The following is a 22,207-nucleotide window of genomic DNA, read 5'->3' as shown; positions in this document are numbered from 1 at the left end:
AACACCGTCACTCGTCTGGTATAACAGACTAAAGTCTCGACACACAGAGAGGAAACCAGGCTTCTTTTGGAACAATGGTTCGTTGATCAAAGAGCTAATTTGCCAAAGAGAGAATATTCCTTTGAGGTTCTTTGTGGAGATATTACTGCCTTATGTGCGAGTCTGAGAGCAGCAGGAGAAACATAATGTTCCCTGCCATGGATAGACTGGAACAAGAGATCTCCAAGTTCATAAACTAAGTCTCAAATGTATTATGAATGGAGAGGCTCCATATTTTGAGTCTGGATGGTGTCACTCACAGCTCAACAGTTTCTTAGCCATGTTGATCTCATAAAATATTCATTAGGCTCGGTATACATCAGCGACTTAAAATACAGTTTAGGAATTCCGTGTCAGTGCAGACCCATATGCTCTCAGTGATGATGCATACAGGAAATGAATGTAGGGGTTTTGGAGTTGAGATACAATTTAGAGTAGCTTTGTGATCTAATTAAGTAGCTGTGGGAGGAAGACATACTGCATATCTGTACATTTGTGCCAAGAAGTGAAGGCCTCCAAATATGCCCATTCCCCCTTATGTGAATCATGCCAATTCTGTTATATAAGCAAAGACAGACTTGGGAATATTTTTTCTTTTCAATATTTAATGCTTGCAACCAATTTATATTCAGTTCATGCTCCTGCATACACACACACACACACACACAAATTGAAGCCTCTGTTGCTGCCCTTGTTTTTAACATGTTTTTTATGTACCCTTTCTGTGAAAGGCCATTTTTAATGACTCATTATGCCATTTATCTTGAAGTGTGCTATGGAGGCAGTGTTTGCAGCTGTACTAGGGGCTGTCTGTGGCAGTTACAAAAGCCACTTAAGTTTGACAGAACATAGGCCTCAAACTTGTTTTTACCTAAATCCGGGGTTTACGCGCAAACTCTGCTCAGGCTTTAAGACTGAAAGAGAGTGGAGGTTGTGTCTGCCAGCCATATCCCTTCTGGTGAGATGAGATTAGCTGGAGCTCTTTGTCTGTGTTTTTGTGTGTGAATACATATTTCCCTTTTTATTTGGGTCTCCATTAGTTATCATTGTCAAACCACCCCTTGTTCCACTGTTCAGAAGCTTCTGTACATGTGCACGCTCATGTGTCCGTGTTCCCACTGGCATTTTTGTCACTGGGTGCGTCCATGTTTGCATGCTTGTGTGCGTTTCCCACTTTTGTTCACACATGCAGGTGTGTGTCATGCACCTGCAAGTGTCTTTGTGTAGAGGCAGTTGGCCTTGAAGGCTAGGGGAGGTCTGGCAGTGCTCAGGGGCGCTTTATTTCCCAAAGAGGTGACCTTCATAATCAGTCGTGCTCAACCCTTCTGCTCAGGGCTCCTTCCAAGAAGGACTTAGCCTAAGGGTGCCACACCACCAGCCACCCCTTCAACCCCTCTCCCCAAACCCTCAAATCCAAATCTTTGCCTCAGCCCTCTGGCCCTCTACAACCTTGACAGAAAGGAGCTTGACTTGGCCTTTCAGCAAGGAGAGGTGAACAATAGCTGTCAGTCATCAGAGCTGGACACACTACAGTTGAGGATTTGGACTGATAGTGGAAACAGAATAGGAATTAATATAGAAACTATCACACTCTATCATACTGTATATAGAGTGAGCATTTAAGTTGGAAAAAACAGGTCTGAAAGGAATGCTGATTGTTTATATCTGCATGATTTACATCTTTCATTTTGCTTGAAAAGCTTTTATTTCCAAGAGTTTTTAGAAAAGCTGGTTATAGTCATGTGCACAGAGCCTTCCTTCAGTCTCTACTGCTGTTTGCTATTTCAAGTTGCTTTGTTTCACTCGTTATTCTGCAGTGAGCAGCGTTTCGCTCTTTAGACAGATCAGCAAGATTGCTTGAGTTTCTCTGCCATAACTCTTTGTTTAAGTAACAGCCAGAGCATCACCTGCACACACTTTTCTGTGTTAACATATGGGTAGGGATGGTCTTTATACCAACTACCCAGTGCTTTCACTGTCAGCCTCACTAATTTAACATGGAATATATAATGAGCGATGGAACTTTACACATAATGGAACCATTGCAGGACAACTAATTATAGCAGAACATGCTGATGTCTGTAAGCTTTACAACTGCACTCTTAGAGCTTAACTGACACGTCCACGCCAGACGCTGCACTGCAAACTCAACAGTTCCTGTAACGATTTCAGATGGAATGCTTTTGTGTTCCAGTAGACAAAATTTTATTGTGAAATATTTCCAGGCATATTATATGCATCTGTACCCCCCCTCACTTGTTTTTGTTTGGGGCCATTCATTTATTTAGCCCTTTTCAGATATTGAAATCTTAGCATTGCTGCTTCATCAGTCTGTTAAAAGTGATGGTAGTGGGTAGTAACAGGTTGACCACAGTTTACCTTTAGAACTAGCTTAATTCTTTGTGGAAACATTTAGAGGAGATATTGATCCATACTGATATAATAGCATCACACTGCTGCACATCCATGATGTGAATCTCCTGAGATGCAGCAGAGACATTTGCAGTTGCAACCTTGGGCATTAGCTTGGGTTATTGTGGTAGTCTGCACTCTGACCTAGTCCTACACGTAAACCCTTGCTAGTAAAAGCCTGTCCAAACTTTTAACAAGAAAGTGAACGGAGTGCACATTCTGACATGACTTGTTGGAATGAAATAAAAGTGTCATGTGAGACCTAGTTTTTAATTGACTGCCTGTTTTTATTTTAGGCCATATGGGTTTCCTCCAGATTTCATTTACTGTTTTCTTACCTTAATTGGTCAGTTGCCCAATCTAACCTCCGTTTGATCCCAAGCCTTTCAAGGGAAATGAATTAATTTTTATTTGCATAGCCCAATGTCACCAATTTTCCACAGAGGGCTTTGCAAATTATTCAGCATTTCTTCTATGCTTTAACCCCTGATTAGAATAATTGGGGGAAAAACTCGCCTGTAAGAGTTTGAACAGTTAGTGAAAAACTCAAGTATTCATTTAATGCTCTTCTTCTTTCTTCCAGTGTAAAGGGAATATCTTTTGGTTTTCAGTTGGTATTCAGGCAGCATGCTGTGTTTTTTGCCTTTGAGAAACTGTGACAAAGCCCTTGAAGTTTTAAAGCTACCTGCTCTGCTATGATCCATGTAGGTGAGGCCCATGATAAGGACGTCCAAGTTGTGGAGCTGCCCATAGTGGACAGTCTCCACCCTCGCCCTCCATACCTGCCCCTGGCGATCCCCGAGGACCTGGCGCCACGCTTGCAGCGTCTGCACGGCGACCCGTCCGTATGGTGGGTTTCCCAGTTTGTCAAGTACCTGGTGCGTCCTCAGGCGTGGCTTGAGAAGGAGATCCAGCAGACCACTGCCAAGCTGGGCTTCAAACACCCCATAATTGGGTAAATACGTTCAGCTTTCTTGTCTCTATGTGCATGTTACTTTGCCGCTAAGTAATAATGGCTTTTTTTTCCTATAGCATTGCTCTGCAGTAAACGAAATGAGAGAAAACAAAGACACAGCCATAAGAGCTTTGGTGGAATATAAACACTGCTTTGGGTGAGGTTAATATGAGGTTAATAGAATAGTATTAAAATTAACTTAATTTGATAATCGTGTTTTGTTTGCTTATTTTTATTTATTTATTTTCTCTTACCTTCACCCTTAGAATGCGTTCGCTTTTTCCATTACCACACCGTCAATACTCAGACATCTTATATTCATGCAAATCAGCCTATTTAAAGAAATGTCATCACTCAGTACCCATCGCTGAGTGTTTTTCTAATAGCAGTCGCATGCTATACCGGAGTGTGCCTCATTTTTATTGTAATGGCCCTACTGCTAAATCCATGGAGAATACTGATTTGATATTTTGACTTATAAATATAAATAAATGCTAAAGGTGTGTGTGATTTCAGAATTAGTCAAACCTGACAAGAAAGCGGTACCTTTACGACGGTATTAAAAACGAGTGGCCTGGCAGCTTGGCCTGGCAGCTTTTCTTCTACCTTCATCAGTCCTTGTTACCTAAAGGTTAAGCCTGGCTATTTTTATTTGTTGTTATGCTGAAGGAAATCATAAAGAAAAATGAATCTGTTCCACTAGCATGTGTTGTCTGAGTTGTATGTAGCTTTCCACAATGAAGTTGAGAAATTGTCTTACAGCATCCTTTTTTTTATCATTATTATTATTATTTTTTTAGCTGTTTAAGATGCTGCATTTCAAAGTTTACTGTATGATCATTTGAGTGAAAAATCTTAGCATTTTGGGATTTGGGACATGTAGACGAAGGTCTTCTGTGGCTACCTGCTTGTCATTTGGAAATGTTAGCAAACCAAAAAGAGAACTTCTAACATTTAAAAGGGTCAGAGTGCGCCCAAACGCTTGTTGATGGAGTTGCAGAAGCTGGTGATAGCCTAGCATACTCAGCCGGATGGTGGACACGTACATGCTCATGCAAGTTAGTCGTGTTTGAGTATTTTGCTCGCTCTATACGTCTGCACAAGCGGCACACCGCTTTGGTTATATCCTTATTGGCGACTTTTTTTTTTTAGTGATGTCAGCGTTAACGCGCCGTCATCACAACTAACGCGAATAACAATTAACCCATCTGGAGCGCAGACTGAGTCAAAATCCCTGAAATGCCTCTGTCAACGCATTTCGGGCAGTTTGTCATTGTTGTTCATTCTGCGCTCCAGATGAGTTGAGCACGTTAAAAAGTTTAATCGCGTTAATCATGATGACCGCGTTAACGTTAATGCTGACAGCCCTAATGTGTGTGTTTTTTGGGTTTTTTTAATTAGTTCCTCCATGTTTGGACTTCTTCTGCGTTGTAAACGCGCAAATCAGTCCGTGCATGATTACATTGCTCCGCCCATCAAAAAGTCTGGGCATGCGCAAATATATCGCCCATCGTCGATTACTGGACTGATGGTTGTCGGTTGAAAAATGTTTACATATCGCCCAACCCTAATTCACAATACTGAATACATTACATCTATGTGTTTACTATAAACTATAGTAGCATATGTGACATTTCAGGAGAGCTTGCAAACAAAATTTGGGAAAATGTTATTCAGAAGCATTATAATATTTCACAGTTTCTTCTTAGCATCTCCCGGAGCACTGGAGAGCATTGTATGGTTCATATTTCAAAATAGTCATTAGTTATCCTTTACTAGGCTTTGGTGCAGCTATTTCAGTTCATCCTCTATCAAAAACAGGCCATTTCAGCTCCTCTCCCTACCTTTAACACTCCTTTCTTTTGATTGGCTGCCCACTGCAAACAGAAGGTTTGAAGGTCAGGTTAGTGGGGCTTCTATGGAAACAGTCATGTGACCTTATTGAGGATATCCTCTATCACTGGCATCATTCGAACCCGGGAGAAGAATAAAAGGTCAGACTGAGTATTTGGGGCAGTCGGAAGCCTGACTTTTATCTCACAGGGATTACTTTTACATCCACTGACCTCATTAGTTGAAACCTGTTTAATATGAACATCAGCCACAGCAGTATATATACACAACAGAAAAATTATAGGTCCTCTTAAAATTTGACATTTACGAGATTACAAATACTTAAATATTACTTTTTAGGAAACTTGGCGTCAGCTGTGTGGATGAGAGCATCTTTGCCAAATATGTCATCAGCAGGTCTGATTTCAGTCATCGATAATGTGTTCGCTTTTATTCTTGTGCCACCTCCAGAGATTTGGCTCGCACTGCTTGAAAGTGATTTGATACTCCTTATTGTCCAGCTCAGCATTGTTGAAAAGTATTCACAAGTATGACGAGATCAGTTCCCACGAGGGCCACTCCTTTGTGGGAACGCACACAGTCGCAGTACTGTAAGCCACTTTTGACAGCAGCCTTCTAAGAAATGGGTTAGACATGTAGCTGTTTATTTACTTGTTTACTTTTCTCTGTATCCCTGTCAGGCACTCAGTCAACCAACATTCATGTGCTGTCTGCCAGCCCCTCTTGGCTCATAAATAATTCCTTCCTGCACCACTTCAAACCTGGATCAAATGAGACTTTGCGAATATATCTCGGCAGTTGTTTTAACCCTCTTGGTCTAGAAGTAGGGAGGAGGATTTTTATATATTAGGACAAGACACATAATGACTAGTAAGCTGTCACTCATCTGAAAGTCTGTGAAATGAGTGCCAGGTACTTTGCTGAGATCATCTTGAAATTCTGCTCCATCCCATGAGACTGACTCCTCCGCCTGGTGAAGGAAGTAGTTCAAAATAAAATTAAATTTAAAAAAAAAAAAGCTAAGAGATATCTTCTAATATTTTTTGAAGTCAGCCTGGATTAGTTCTGTCATCCTCTTCATAACTCTCACATCCATATGTTCCTAGTCTTTTGTGCCAGCTTCTTGGCCTTCATAACTTCTCCTTTTTCTTCTTTACATTTTGCTGCAAGCGAGCTTCGCAGGTCGTCTCACTTTTCCTGTCCTGCTCTGCTTTAGTTCTCACTCCGGCTTGTTCCACTCACTCTCTTTCTTCCTCTGACTCTCTGTCCTTATTCTTTGTGGGCTTTTCTTTTTTTTTTTAACTTCTCTGCCTTTCATCACCCCTGTCACTGTGTCTCATTCTCCCCCATCCTCTTTTAGCCCCCCGCCCCTTCCTTTTTCACTTTTTTCTTTTTCAAATTCAGTGACTCATCCCAGCGTAGTCAATCTCTACCATCTTCTCACATCCGCTCATTTATGATTGTTCTTCTGTCTTCATTTGTTCATTCTGCTCCAGGATTTTTCCCGTTTTTATGCTTCTCCCTCACTTCTTCCTCATGTTCCCAAGGCATAGATCTATACCCACAATTCTCTCATCATTTTCCACACATCTCTATCACAGTTCTTTGTGTTCCCCCCTCCCTACACACATATATCCCACCCTTTTCTCCCTACATATCGCTGGGGAAAAGGGTTATTGAAATGAGGCGCTGCGTAGAACAAAGTTTTTATCCCTTTTCCCCCCTCTTCCCTTCTCAGCTCTTGATATAGCCACTCCACTCTGTAGTGATGTTGCAACAAAGTGCATGTGTGCTTCTATCAGCACTGTGAGGGAAGGCATTATAAGTGTGTCTGTAGAGTGGGGGGTTGGTGGATGTAAGATGTGAAAGTTGGACTGAAAGGAAAAGGCAAGAGGGCGGCACTAGTGGGAAAGGCTAGGGTTGATGGAGAGAGTACCAAGAGGGGATAGAAAGGCAGCTTGTCCCCAGAGCAACCAGCAACTGCCAGCCGACCTCATGCGCCTCAGCCACCACACCACCACTCATGCCCCGCTGCTCCCTTTGGATGCGAGCTGCAGAAAAGCTGGAAGCCACAGACTAAAAGCAGCAGGTCCGCAGATATAGAGGGGTTCCCAAGTGGTGAATTTACCGTGAAGTCTTGTGTCATGTGTATTCTGTTTTTCCTTCTTTTTTTTTAACAGCTTCTATTAGACTGTGCACATTTAAAATCTCTTAGCTCATTGCAAACTCAGGCTAAAATATATCTTTTGGAACAAACATAAAGAAATCAATAATACAAATAATACAAAAATCTACATGAAAAAGAAAGCTTTAGATATTTTTCACTGGCATTTTTTCTGTCCTTAAAGACACTCTAGTGTATAAACAGCAGCATATTTGCTTTTAATTCAACTTTTTTAAAGCTTTTTGGTTCCTTTACGAACAATTCAGGTAATTTTCAATATATGATATCACTCATGAAGTAGGATCTTTTTTCCCTTTTTTGTGTTGGCGGTAATCTCATAATAGATGACATGTTAACAAGTTTTAAAGGTCTGGTGTACACTAAAGGGAAAATATATATGATTGTAAAAGTATAACCTTTTTTGTGCTCACAGAGTGTGATCTGGATCATGATATGACCATCACAGTCACCAAAGATTCATCCATTAAAGTCATTTAGGAGTGATATAATAGCACTACCCACACTACCCATCACCAAATTGCCAACAGAGAATATAATTTAGTCTCTCATAGAGGCTTACTGTAGCCCTGACAGCTCATTAGGATACTTGATGATGGCATTATATTTAATTTGTCATAATCTATAATTATGAGCACTGGAGATAAATCTTAATAACAACTTTGACATGTTTTGGTGTCAAAGTACAAGTTGCATCAGCAGTGATTCTACAGCTTTTGTGTATGTAATTATCATATGAGCTGTTTTCTAAAGATTCAAATGTTAATAGCAGCTACAGTTCCAAAGCCCAGCAGCCCAGAGCTCCGGTGGGCAGAGTACTGAGGTCATACTCAAACAAATAATTCATTTTGTCTGTATGCTATTGTCGTAGTCTGCCAGGATCAGCGCTTGCTGCGTCTAGGGTGCGGGTGTTTGATGTCTATAATGTATGTTTTTACACCCACCATGAGAATTAGTCTGCCTTGGCAATATTGTATGAATAGGGAGGAGTGAATTGAATTATTGTGGCAGTTGTGTGGGAGAGCGCTGGTGGGATTGGGGGGGGCTAAGAGCGAAGCAGTACCTCACGGCGGCCTCTGCCGCTCTGACAGAGAGAGAAAAGAGCGAGATAAAACGAGGGTTTGTGGGAACAAAAAAACGGGAGACATGAAAGAAGAACAGGAGCAGGAGAGAGGCACCGTGACAAAGGATGGGAAAGCCTGATGTCGAGACCTCTGTCCGATCAGAGACATCGACGCTGAATGAAAGACTCACGGCGCCCATTCACCTCCTGTTCTCACCTCCATTCTGTGGGTTTCATTGCCACGTAAATAAAGGCGAGCAAGCTCACTAGTTACTGATTGATCTGTGGCCAGTGGTAGAAATTAGAGACAAAGTGTTTATTCTCTCAACATCTGACTCTTCTAACTTTTTTACTTCTGCTTCATTCTCACAAAAGAGTTCAAGGCAACCGGGAGGTTACAGATTTTTTTCCAACTCCCAAAGCAGCTGAGAGATCCCGAGTAAGTGGAAGTAATAGGTTTCACCTAGGTGCCTCTGACTGTAGATTTTCCAGTGGAACTACTTCTTGTCCAGCAGCAGACAGCTGGTTTTACTGGCCGGCTCCCATAGTGGAATTATATGAATGTGGAAAAGGCACACATGTTTGGCCCCCCCAAAAGAAGTGAACACTTAAAATGTCCTTTTCTCCAGTCTCATATTTATAAATTTCATTTTCTCCCTGAGGGCAGAAGTCACAATGTAGATATAGCTGGGTAGTTGCGTAAGTGAATAGTTATGGTTGGAATAAAATTGTGTTTCTGCGCCCATCAGGTTGACAGATGGTTTTGTGTCCGAGGAGGAGTTCTCATCGTTTGTTCCGTTTTCAAGCTGTGCTCTTTTTGTCAAATGTACAGCAGTGACAGCACTCTCTCTTTGTCCTTTCTTACTGGAAGCGAGGACAAGGATACTTAAAAAAAAAAAAAAGAAAAAGAAAGGAATAAAAACATCTGGGTTGGTTATTGCTCTTTCTGTCCATTTTTCTGTCTCGCTACAGCCTTTAAACTTCTCTCTCTTGTCACTGTTGGCCTTTCTTGTTTACTTTGTCTCTGTCCTAGCATTTTTTTTTTTTGTGGGTGTGCATTTACACCAACAATGGAAAGATTCCCAAAACATGCCATTAAAGTAAAAGTGCTGTTTCCTTTTTACGTTTGCAGCAGAATAAATGCAGTTGTGAACAAAACATGAATTTACTGTTATTTTGAGATCGGTGTAGATTTAAAACTAGGTTTCGTCAATGACAGTAACAAAAAGTGTATTTTCTTTTCTCGTCACGACTGTGTGCTTCTTTTCGCCCGACTGTTATTGACTTCTAACCGTTTTAAAAATAAATCCCTTAACTTTGTCACCTCAGTTAATCTATGTTTTCCATTCCTCATTATTAGGAACTTTGGCCGTATTTATTGAACATCCATCAGCAGTGCAGTCATGTGAAAGTTTTCACTGGACTCTATGAAGTCTTTTTCGGCCACTCTGTTGTAGATTTACTCCTGTGCTTATGATCATTGTCCTGTTGCATGACTCAGGCTCGGCCAAGCTTTAGCTGTCAGACATACGGCCTCTTTCACTCTTAAATACTTTGGTAGGAGTTCATGATCAGTTCAAGGTGCTCCGCTCCTGTGGCTTCAAAACAAGCCCAAATCCTCATCCTTCCACCACCATGCCTGACGGCTAATATGAGGTGTTTGTGCTAATGTGCTATATGTCTTTCACCAGACATGGCGCCGTGTTTTATGGCCAAACATCTCCACTTTTATTTGTCTAAAGGACATTTTTCCAGTCTTGTGGTTTGTTCAGATGAAACTTTGCAAAGCTAATCTGTGCGTCATGCTCTTTTTTTAGAGAGACAAGGCTTTTTCCTAGAAACCCTTCAAGATGAGCCATACTTGTCTTTTACTCTTATTGTGGAGACTGCTCCACACTAGCAAAATGCCAAAACCTGTGTTTTTTGTAGAGGCAGCCGCATGTGCTGATGATCAATAAACCAGGCTCATCTGATTATCACACTTGGTTGCTACTTGCACTTGTAATTCCTTTGGAAGTCATAAGAGTTTGTGTTCCCTGAATGTGTTTGAATATAGACTTTTTTTTTCTTTCTTTCTTTCTTTGTTTATTTTTTTTTTTGTAAGGCGCAGTAAAAATATTGTGATCAATCTCTGGGATCTTCAAAATATTTCAGCAGTTGCAGATGTTCCAGTTGTTGTAGATGAAATTTTTAGCTTAGTCAACCAGTAACCAGTATTGAAAGAAATTATGTTCCTCCGGCAATGTAAACACAAGAACTAGGCACCGTGTGACGCAATTATTAGTTGCTCCATCATAACTGTGTTACTGCTCTTTTATGGCCTGGAGAGAAAATGCCGAACATTTAAACACAGACTTCATTCAAGATATCAGAAAGCCAAGCAAATAACCAGTTTAATGCAATGAAAAACCTTTGATTAGTAGTAGCCTAATGGTGTAAGTTTAACATTGATGACTAATTTGTTGCCCTATGTTTGTCTCTCTCTGTCTCCAGAGTCCATGTGAGGAGGACAGATAAAGTGGGGACTGAGGCAGCCTTCCATCCCATAGAGGAGTACATGCTGCATGTGGAGGAGCAGTTCCAACTTCTGGCCAGGCGTGCTCACGTCGACAAGAAACGGGTTTACCTAGCTACCGATGACCCATCTTTGCTGCAAGAAGCTAAGACCAAGTCAGTGTGTAGGAGTGTGTGTGTGTGTGTGTGTGTGTGTGTGTATAATCTGTAAGAGTGTTTATGTCCGACTGATGTGAGCGTGTTTTTGTATCTGCCCGTGTTCATTTTGCTTCCTTAGTGTGTATTTGAAGTATTTATTTGTGTTTCTGTGTGCATATCACTTTCAGGTACCCAGACTATGAGTTCATTAGCGATAACTCCATCTCGTGGTCGGCCGGCCTTCACAACCGCTACACCGAGAACTCACTTAGAGGAGTCATTCTTGACATCCACTTCCTCTCCCAAACCGACTTCTTGGTCTGCACTTTCTCTTCACAGGTCAGTTCACGCTTTCCAGTTCATTTTTGGAGAGAGCACGAAACGGTGTCTTTGATATGTTTTCACATGAAACTGAAGGTCAGGATGGATTTGATGTTGGGATGAAAGCAGCTCGGAGTAACTCGGAGAGCTGACTGGAATGTTGATGCTTTCAGACACGGAGGCGAGAAAGCAAATATAGTTGATGCGGAGTAAAAATAAACCTTGTAATCTGTCAGGATGTGCCGTTAACTATATTTCAAGTATTCTCAAGCTTACGCTTAAAGGTTCTTTTCATAACCTGCGTAAAAGCTGCTTTATTGATAAGACCTGCAGCCTTTCAGTGATCTGTTGTCAGCATCCTATATTTCGCCTTTGTAGTCTGCTCTCACACTCTGAGGGGTAGTTTAGCTTTGGCCAAAACAATAACGAGGCATGCACGACACTTTCCCCGCACTATTATGTTGCTGTAATTTGTTTTGTACACGAACTAAAAAAGTGTTTATACTATATACCCAAGTATAAGTGTATTGATAGTGAATTTGACTTGGCTGGCTTATAGCCAGTGCCTTACTTTGTTCTTGGCTAGTGCTGGAATAGTGAAATATATAAAATCAGCACCACTTAGCACAGGGGTGTCAAACTCAGTCACAGAAAATTAATACCTGGATCCAACTCAAACAGCCACACTGTGTTGATATTTATTGAGAAACATACTTGAATTTATTGTTTTTTTCATCTGTTCTGTGACTTCTTAGAATTCAGATTTAAGATCTAAACCGGTCTTAGAGATTAAACAAACAGATGAGATCACATTAAAAATGAAAGATACATAAGTGACATTAGTTTTTGTGTCTTACTTTCTTTAAAGTCTGAGTCATTTCTAATGAAATCGTTTTCTCACAGCTTGTAGGCGGAGCTGGGGCATCGTTTTGGCGATAAAACGTGGGAACTGCGCAGCGCCCACGTAGCCATACTTTGTCTTGAGTGTTTTACTAAACTGGAGTTTGATCAGTTTGATTTAAATGTTTGTAGGTGCTCTTTCCAGAATGACTTACTGAGAAAGGGAAACTTAATTTTCTGGGCAAATCTCCACGTGAGCTCGTTGCTATGCATGCTCAGGTTTTTTTCAGCAAAACGTCCACTTGTAGCAAATGTAGCAGTAGAGACTGGTTTTGTCATCGATTGGCAGGACGCAGGAAGAAACCAGCATTTCCCACATTTTAAGAGCTCTGACTGCAGCGTACATGTCTATGCTCACGCGGTCCCGCCCCTAAAGTCGGAGGTTTAGCGCTTTGAGATGTTTCATTATGTTGCACAGAAACCCCAACTCACACTGCCACTTTTCATGTCAGAGCTCTGTGGCGTCTCTCCCCTTGCTTTCCCTGTACTGACAAATTTCCTCAGACAACTCGAAACATCTGTTCAGCGCTTTCCATCGGCTTAGCCATCGCACCTCAGTGTGACGGGGCTTCACGTTGGGAACTCATCTCCTCCAGAGGTGATGGAAATTAGCGACGATTCAAACCTTTGGCTCACTTAAAGTTAACTGTGGGTGTTGCTGTGCTCATTACATGTTTAGTTTTCAGAGTTTTAACACACAAACCTTCCTGGTGTGTGACGCAGCGTGCAGTTTTTCTTTCAGCATGCTCACACGGCTGCTCTTCTCTCTGCACATAGCAGGCACTCCTTTCTGCTTAAGCTTCACCTCAAAAACTGCTTGCTTTTTGACTTTGACACATGACATTGCGCACTTTAACCATACATTGGTTCAAAAACTCTCCTTCAGTAAATGCTGCGATGTAGTTATTTCTTCCACCACAGTAAATCTGGCTTTTACAGCAGCTTTACTTTGAGATTTTGTTTGTCTGCTGTGACACCAGACTTTTTTTTTCTTTTGTTTGTTTTTAACTCTTCTACCTTCTGGAGTTTCTGCTTTGTTTTTCTTTTAAAGTGTTCAAGAGCCTGTCCGCCAGTTTGTCCGTGCATCTGTCCGTTCACATTCACGTGAACGGACAGTGCTTGTTTTGGTGCTTCATTTGCTCATGTCGTCTGATGGTATTTTCTTTCATTTTTCCACATCAGCTCCACACATAAAGGATAAACCTGTTTGTCTTATGTTATTGAGCAGATGCTCTTCCTCCCACCTGTATTGAAAGTCCAGCTTTCATTTGTTCATTTCTTTAACTCAAAATGACTGGATGATCACAAGACTCTGAGTATGTCAATCAAGAGTCAGGAGGCCATGATTAACGTGCCAACATACCAGCTATCGCAATACTACAGCCTGTAGTCCAACTGGTGTGCTTGTGCATGCCTGTTCTGAGTGACGTATTATAGCATGCACTTTCTGGCATATTGGGGATTATGCACCTCAATATGAACCCACCAGTCACTAGGGAAGATCATGTATTTCCAGACTAGCTGACAAGTGTATCCTAGAGGTTCCTGGCTGTGACTTCATGAAGCCGGTCATATTATGGTTGTTTAGCTTACATGGAAGCTGCTAACTTATTTGCAAACACTTGCTAACTACCAGACTTCTGTCTTTAAACAGTGTAACCCAAACCAGAAATGTAGCCAGCACATTTTAAAAGGCAAAGCTTTTATTTTGAAGGGGAAATTTTCTCCATCTCTGGTTTGGATCATGCTTATCACAGTTTCACAAGTGTGTTTGTAGAGAAGTCTGCTTTTTTTCATTCAAACTACAGGTGAGCGTGGGAATCTGCTACCAAGCAAAGCAATCACGAGGAGGTTTTTGCCAACATGTCAGGGAATACACATTTTTCCATAGCAACCAGTGGTTTCTAGGGAGTTGCTGACTGGTCTCTAGGTCTGTGTAATAGTGGCTTTACCAGGTGATTTCCTAGCATAATACTTGCCAAACAGACTGGGAATTCACATTTTTCTGTCATGCAGTGACCGTAATAGAAGGATGGTCGTGGTCCGGTCTCTAGGCCAGTGTAGTGATTAATGGACTCCACATCAACAAGCTGTCGTTAGCTAGCATTGCTCACTATTGGCAGCATTGCAGAGCTGAAGAGCCACGGCACTCGGGAGCAAGCATTAAATTCCTGCTCTTTGCTTATTCACAAATTAATGCTAATTGCACTGAGATCAGTGTAAAGTCTGTTAGAGGCACCTGAGAGAGTCAGTACACATTCATAAATGTGCTGTAGGAATAAAAAGTCGAATCTATGTTAGGAAGCTTTTGAATTTATCAGTGTGAACCACTTTGATAATCAGTCATGTGGTCACCAGCAAACACATAGTTTCCATCCATAAGTCAGTTACCGTGTGCTAGGACTGAAATTAAATGTCTATGTCTCTAAGAAGTCCCTCTTCGTCTTTCAACACGATTATCACCAAGACTGCTTTAGATCTTGAGCATGTATGGATGTTTCTATAAAAATAACACCTGGCTGTGCTTCTGTTTCAGGTCTGCCGTGTGGCTTATGAGATTATGCAGACACTGCATCCAGACGCCTCCTCCTTCTTCTACTCTCTGGATGACATCTACTACTTCGGAGGTCAAAACGCCCACAATCAGATTGCTGTCTACCCCCACCAGCCCCGCAATAGCGAGGACATTCCCCTGGAGCCCGGCGACGTGATCGGCGTGGCCGGGAACCACTGGGACGGCTACTCCAAAGGCATCAACCGCAAACTGGGCCGCACCGGCCTCTACCCTTCCTACAAGGTCAGAGAGAAAATCGAGACCGTGAAGTACCCGATGTACCCCGAGGCAGACAAACTGCTCAACTCTCAAAATAAGTAAAAGAAGAAATGATCGAAAAAAATTAAGAGCAGGAGTGAGGAAAAAAAACATGTAGTCTCCGATTCCAGAGACGGAGGCTGCTTTTGTACAGAAGAGAGAGGCGTACTTAGTGCGCTAAGCTGAGAAGAAAAGAGGAAGCCTGTACCCAGGGGTGATAGGAATGCGAATGCACTCTGTGTGTTAATGCGTGAGCGTGAATGTGTGTGTATGTGGGAGAGAACGCGTGTGCGCACTTGTGTAAATGCCTGTGCATATGTCAGGTCATGGAAGACTTGCACCCTACCACTACTCCCCCGCCTGACGTTCTGATATCGGGTCCGTAGACATTTAGACGTGAACATTGATTTTAAATAAAGCAAGAAAACAATTAAAAATCTACACAACCGACCGAGCCGTCTCTCTCCCGAGACGGCGCTGGGACTACTGTAGAGTGAGCTTCGAATCAATGACTGAGGAGAAAAAAAATGACAAACTGGAAAAGAAGTGTTTTGATTTTTTTTTAATTTAATTATTTTCAGTGGTTTTGATTCTAATCTTGCCTTTTTTGTTGTTGTTCGTTTTCTCTTGTTTTTGTTTACTGGATGTACTGTACCCTCTTCTCGCCATGCTCACCGCCCCAACACCCCCCTCGATCCCCTTCCTCCTTACCCCTCTTACTGTGCTTCCTCCATCTCGTCTCTTCACGTGCAATTAATTTTACAATACCATGTTGTGCTTTTATCAAGTGTCTTTTAAAGGTCTTAATTTTGTATGTATGGGGCTTGTGCATTGTATACTGTACTGTGTGTGTGTGTGTGTGTGTGTGTGTGTTGAAAGAGAGGATGAATGGGTGCGATCAAAGTGTGCCTGTGTGTGCTGTTTAAATCTAAGGGGCCATGTCATGACCAGGTGCCTGGTTACTGGTGAGCAGTTTTTTTGGTTGTTTTTTTTTATTTCTTCCTTCCCTTCCCCGAATGAATGTTTGTGCAGCTGAGACTGGCAGCGACAGTGGGGACTGTCCTCATCCCCTCAGAACAACGGGGAACGCCAGTCACTCCGCTGGTAACGAACAATGGTAAGATTATGTGGAGTGTGGTGAACTCACAGTGCACGCGCACAGACACACACGCAGACACAAGAGCCGTCCCGAGGCTCACCAAACGAAGCACTCCACTGACATTATGTCCTTTTCGGCATCTTTGCTGTTTCTTCTGTCCATCTGTTTATCTTTTTGTTTGTTGTTTGTTTTTTAAAATTTTAACATTGCTATTTTAAAATAAATGAGGAAAATATGCCTATGTTGAAAATGATAATGATGTGTCATATCAAAATTCCCCATCATGAAGGCTTTTTTGTTTTTCATAACTTATGTTCTTGGGCATTGTCTTTGATAACCACAGATCGAATAAACTTGAGAAACCAACACTGCATTTTTTCCCCCTCCGGTCTGGTTCTGTTCACCATCTGCTCCTCCGTCTCTTAACTCTCAATGAGCGCTTCACTCAATCAGGCTAAACATGCTTCAGCTACACTGCACTCATTACAAGCTGAGAATCAAGGCTTCATATTCTGAAGGGCATCCATCCATTTTTCAAGAGCATAACTCATCGTCCGAAGTTAATCTTTCAGTATCTCCATTTTTTTTTTTTTTAAAGTAAAAAAACAGGAAAACCCCGACTCTCATCAGCGTAACTTTGTGCTGAACATTGGGGGGGGTCAAGATCTATGTCTAAATAAATAAATAAATAAATCTGGGTAAATTCCATGATGATTTGCTGGTAATACCTGAAATTAGTAAAGAAAATCAACAGCCTATTTCTGCAAGATAATTCCAAATTTTATTGAGGGGGTTATATTGGTTGGGTCTGATTACTGGGGGGGTCATAACCCCCCTAACCCCCCTGGAATTTACGCCCCTGCCGACTCTCAAAGCGATATCATTTTGAAACCCTCAGATTAGAGCCCGCTCCTAACTTCAAAAAGCAGCAGTAGTTTGTTTTATAAATCATTCAGCGAGAAAGTGAATTTATTTGAGTCATTTCAAAGCAGGAACTCTTTAAATTTGTCCTTTGATTTACATTTCAAACTGAACACCAAGATCAGTACCTTCACAACTGAGACATTGCAATCCTTCATTTAAATATAGCTTGTGACAGCTACATGACATTTCTGCCCCAAATGCCAAACAGGTTTCCCCGTGGACTCACAATGTAGGTACGTCAGCGAGGCATTCATAAACTTCCTGCTCTTGTCTGCTGTCCTATTTCTTACTTCCTGCATGTCTAAATCGTTTATGATCTTGTTCTCTGTGTCTTATTTATGGGCTGTCTTGTTACTTTCTTACTCAGGGGGCTCTGGGAGTTTCATTACAGATCCCTCTTTAATTTCGACGCTGATCTGCATGCTTCATCGGACACCCATAAGGAAAGCCGTGGTACTGGTAGAGATGATGAGCTTTTTGGTACGATTGAGGGAGAATAATAGTTTTATTGCTTTTTTTTTTTTTTTTTTCCCTCCCCCTCCAACGCTTCACAACAATCCACAACCAATTTAGCCCACGTCGACAAAGCGTTCACAATGCACATGCAGTGTGCAGCAGTTCATTGAACATCTCTTTTTCACTGGAAAAAGAGTCCCTCGTGGGCTTTATATAAACGCAGCTAACTGGAGGGCACTTTAATTAAAATACACTCTTTGCTGTCACACTGGCCTGTAACAGTTGTTTAAGAGAGACGTTAGTTCAGTTAATTATTCTGTTAATTGGCCACCGCTCCTGATAGAAAGCGTTCAGATTTTGCAGCAGGCAGCTTTCTTTCTCTGCACTTCTGGTGTAATTGTTGCACGGCTCTTTGAAAGCACTGCAAGGCCATTTGTGGACCCCCCACATGCAGTTGTGTGTTAAAAGGGAAATTGTCGCAACTGATTACCTCACTCAGTTCCAAATGCATGCGTTTTCTCCACAGTTCCACCATTTTTTTCACTTCTCTCTTAGACTAATAGAGCAATATTCACACAAACATAGATTTTAAAGACAAACTTCCTGCGAGTCATAAAGAGACCCCCTATCAATGTGATTACACTGCAACAGATAAAAACCAGAAGCATAGAAAACTGTCCTCACTGACAGCAATTCTGGGTCTATGAGACCAGAGTTGTGAACAAAAAGCTAACCAGAGCATCCTAATATGTAAGTATGTACAGTTCACCATAGAAAGAGTTCATGATGTTAAGGTACAGCTCATGGTAATGGCAGCTGTTTAAAAGAACAAACAGCTGTCAAAGCATACAAACGACAGATATTACCACTAGAGAACTTAAATATCTAAACTTCATAACAATTCAACCACACCTGGATATTTCACTTTCAGCATGAAAAAGTGAGCACCTAAGTTGGTGAAGGTCAATCACTGCAAATGGAATAACATTTTTTTTTTGTATATTTCTGTCTGGACCAAAGAAATTGATAAATCAGTCCAAAATTAGTGATTTATATTTATAGAGAGATAAAACTGAAGCTTCTAACTGTTCAGTTACACTAGTGTAAAAATAGGTTGTCAGGCTTCTTTAGGAATAACTGGTGATTGCTTGCTCATTCAAGTTGGTTGCCCAGAGGTTGAGGTTGTTGCACGCTCCGCTACTGGTTGCAAGGCAATTGCACAGTTCACCTGGTGTGAGGCATGAATAAAAATACTGTGAGAGTGGTTTAAAAGTAAGTACTTAATGTGAATTTCTGTGTATGTAGAAGCTAACAGATTTTCCATTTTTGCCAATTTTATAATTGGCAACTTGACCTGATTCAACCGCAGACTGATAGCAGACGGCCTCTGTGCTTTTTCCCATTTTTTTGTCTTCTTGACCCACCAAAATCATTCTGTCTTTGAAGCAGCCATTTCAAAATTAAAAAGATTGCAAGTTCATTGCACATGGTTTCAAGAATTTCATCCTTGCCTTGGTCTCCAGTCACCGTTTTCTCTTGTGTGACTTTAGCACAAGAGGAAGAGACTATCAACAGAAGTCAGGAAGGGGAAACCATCTGCCGCAACTTGTTGGGCTGGTGAGAGGAAAAAGATGACAGAAGAAGAAGAAAAGAGTATAAAGAGAATAGACTTCAGAGAATAGACAAGCATGATCCTTGCCATGTATAAAATCAAGAGGCTAGTGTGTCAAGCATTTAAATCAGACAAGCTCAGACTGGGAAAGCTTCATTTTGGCTCTTGCTGATCTGATCTCAAGGACTTCGCATTGCCCTCTTTCTTACAGTTAAATGACCTGAAGGTGACGATTACTTCAGAGCCAATCTGGTGACTAATAACTCTTCAGTGTACGCGAGGACATGTGATTGTTGTTTCAAAAATGTGAGCCTACCTTTTAAGTTTGGGGGAACAGACTGGGATTTCAATGTGGCCGTGTAACTGATGGAATTCATATTATAGATAAGTGGTTTCCCCATCGCCTTGTGGAATTCTAATCTTGTAAAGGGCAGCTGAATTAATTCTGACTGACTCATGAAAAAAGGGAGAGGGAATGGAAATGATTATTGTAGTCCAGGCTGGCTCCAATCAGTACTCTGTTGGCACAGCAGTAACAAGTGAAGTCTGCCCCACGGTAGCTGGCCCACATCAAAGCTGAGGGGAGGAACTCCAACTAGAAATGGTCAGGTTTTTACAGGGCGAAGACTGTAGGTGACAATCTTTCCCATCATCACTTTAAATCAACTCGGCAATTAGCATGGGTTTGGATTTTATTAGCTCTGTTTTTTGTTTGTTTTTTAACCCAGCTGTTATCTCGCGTCGCTATGCGGCTCATTCTATAAAGCAGTTTTTTGGCACAGAGCGGGCCCAGCTAAAGTGGTTAAGAAACACATCATCACTCAGAGGCACAAAGGCATTTTATTTGGCACATGTGCCGCACGCTACGATCCCTGCTGTGAATGCACTAAATCAGTAGTTTTAATGGAGTGCTGACTCACGGGAGACTATATTATTTGGAAAGTAAAAACCACCGCAAACCCTGGCATCTTATTTATATTTATATACAGCACAAATTATAGGTTTTGTTATTTTTTTAAATTGTTCTTACATGATAAGTTTAGCAGGTTCGCTGTCCTTCTGAGGCTGATGATAGTAAGAAAGAAATTTGAAAGGATTTGTCATTTTGCTTCACTGCTTTAGTTGTGAGAAACACTATCCTTAGACCAGGACAATCTCAAAAGTTGCTCATATTTTTTTTGTTTTACGTGTTAAGTGAAGCTATTTTGACATTAACTGATCAGGAATATTGCCTGATGGAGTCCACTCCCTAGTATTGGTGGAGAAGGAAATTAACAGCAGTTGTCGTTGAGTTGGATGGATGCGATGTGAGCTGATGAGCTCACCGGATGCCGGTTCTGAGGAAGACTGAAGATGAATGAGGCAGAGAAGAGTTTCATCAATCTGACACTGAAATGATAGCTGACAGCAGCAGAGAAAGGAATAGTCTTTTAAAGATTTGATTGATTACTCTTAAGGCTCTTCTTGGCCAGGCTTCCCCACCATTACCACCACCACCAAACTGTGCACAGCCTGAAGTCCTCCGACAAGAACCTGCTGGCTGTCTCCCTGTCTAGCTTTAAGACTAAAGTGAGCCAGGTCTTTGACTGATCTGCCAGAGGAGCTCAGGCTCATCAAAGATCTGTTCTTTTAATTAATCTTTTAAAACTCATTTTTATCCCTTTTCTTGTGAGCGACATTTTAATATTATTTTCATTTATGTTTTTTTCCTCCCTGTATCGCTGTGCTTGTTTGCTCTGCTGGGTATAAAGCACTGCATAACCCTGAATTCAAAGGTACTATATGAATAAACATTATTGTTACTATTATTAAAATAAATGGCTCCGAGACAAAGGCAGTGGCAAAATCCATTTGGTTTAACTGAAAGAAACAATGCGCTCAGGCTTTTCAGGAGATGACTTGGAAGCAGGTGTAAATCCATAATGTGAGCATCAGGATTCCTGATTGTGATGCATTGTGCAAGGACAAAAAGATGAGTCGAATCTATCGATATATATTACATTTTCCATAAGTCACTGGTAGTTGCTGACAATCTTCAACTTTACATACGGCACACTAAATTTGGTGATACTAGATTTAAAGTACTATACCTGTAAACCTCCATTTCGTATTGAGAGCGGTGTGCTGCTTTTTAGTTGAAAATAAAAGCAGAACACTGTTCACAGCAAGTTGTTTCACAAAGAGCACAGCTGGTCTGAGAGCTGGGTTATGCCACAGATAATTGAGCCGCAGTCGCTCGACTCTCTGTTTCTTCCTTTGTTGTAAACCAGACAAAGCTCTTTGTTATACCAGCCAGATGAAGACCGAGTGTGTTATTAGCAATGATGTCATAATAATGCAGGATAATGATGGCTGTGGATCTAATATTGTTATTATGGTGTACAATAGTGTTTTAAAGGATAATTGTGGTTTGCTTCAGCTTCAGTCTTACGATAGTTTAATAGTTTTGATCGTTAACTTCATCTGCGGATTGTTGTAGGTTTAACTGGGAATGTGTGAAACTCCCTCTGATAGTAAAACACAAGTAAACCCTATCATTACACAGCTCAGCCTTCAAAATGCTTTGTTTAAGGCTGTTTTTTTTTTTTTTTACTACTCTTGGCTCTGATATTAGTGAGAATAGATATCCTTAATGTGGTCTTTTCAGCCATAGCTCTCTCCATCAGCCACACCTCCCTGCTCCTCAAACTTTGGGCCAGATTTACTAACGTACCCCTCCAGGGCAAACTGGGTTTTGGGGGTACAAAAAGTACTGCCTGTATTTGCAAAGAGAGTGCAGTGACAAGATTTTGTGGAAGAGGAGGGAGAACAGATTTTGACCCTGTTGCATATGCATTTCTGGGAGTTCCTTTCTCAAGGTGTAAAATATAGGCAGGAGAGTATTTAAATCAATCAAAGAAAGCGGATGGACTTCTTTCGTTTCATG

General features: G+C 41.3%; 1 protein-coding gene across 2 annotated transcripts in view; it reads left to right on the top strand.

The window, feature by feature from the left end:
* fut8b (fucosyltransferase 8b (alpha (1,6) fucosyltransferase)) overlaps positions 1–16,662 on the top strand; it is a 100,112-nt gene extending 83,450 nt beyond the window's left edge. For both annotated transcript variants that reach the window (XM_019346113.2, XM_003446349.5), the window contains exons 7-10: positions 3,160–3,406; positions 10,999–11,175; positions 11,346–11,496; positions 14,915–16,662. In XM_019346113.2, the coding sequence (XP_019201658.1) occupies positions 3,160–3,406; positions 10,999–11,175; positions 11,346–11,496; positions 14,915–15,253 (914 nt within the window). In that variant the 3' untranslated portion in view covers positions 15,254–16,662. The remainder of the gene's footprint in view (positions 1–3,159; positions 3,407–10,998; positions 11,176–11,345; positions 11,497–14,914) is intronic.
* The last annotated feature ends 5,545 nt before the right edge of the window (positions 16,663–22,207 follow it).

This window comes from Oreochromis niloticus, linkage group LG15 (assembly GCF_001858045.2).
Source record: "Oreochromis niloticus isolate F11D_XX linkage group LG15, O_niloticus_UMD_NMBU, whole genome shotgun sequence".
NCBI classification, from domain to species: Eukaryota; Metazoa; Chordata; class Actinopteri; order Cichliformes; family Cichlidae; genus Oreochromis; species Oreochromis niloticus.
Note: the sequence above shows the minus strand (reverse complement) of the source record. Positions and strands in the feature narration are given on the sequence as shown.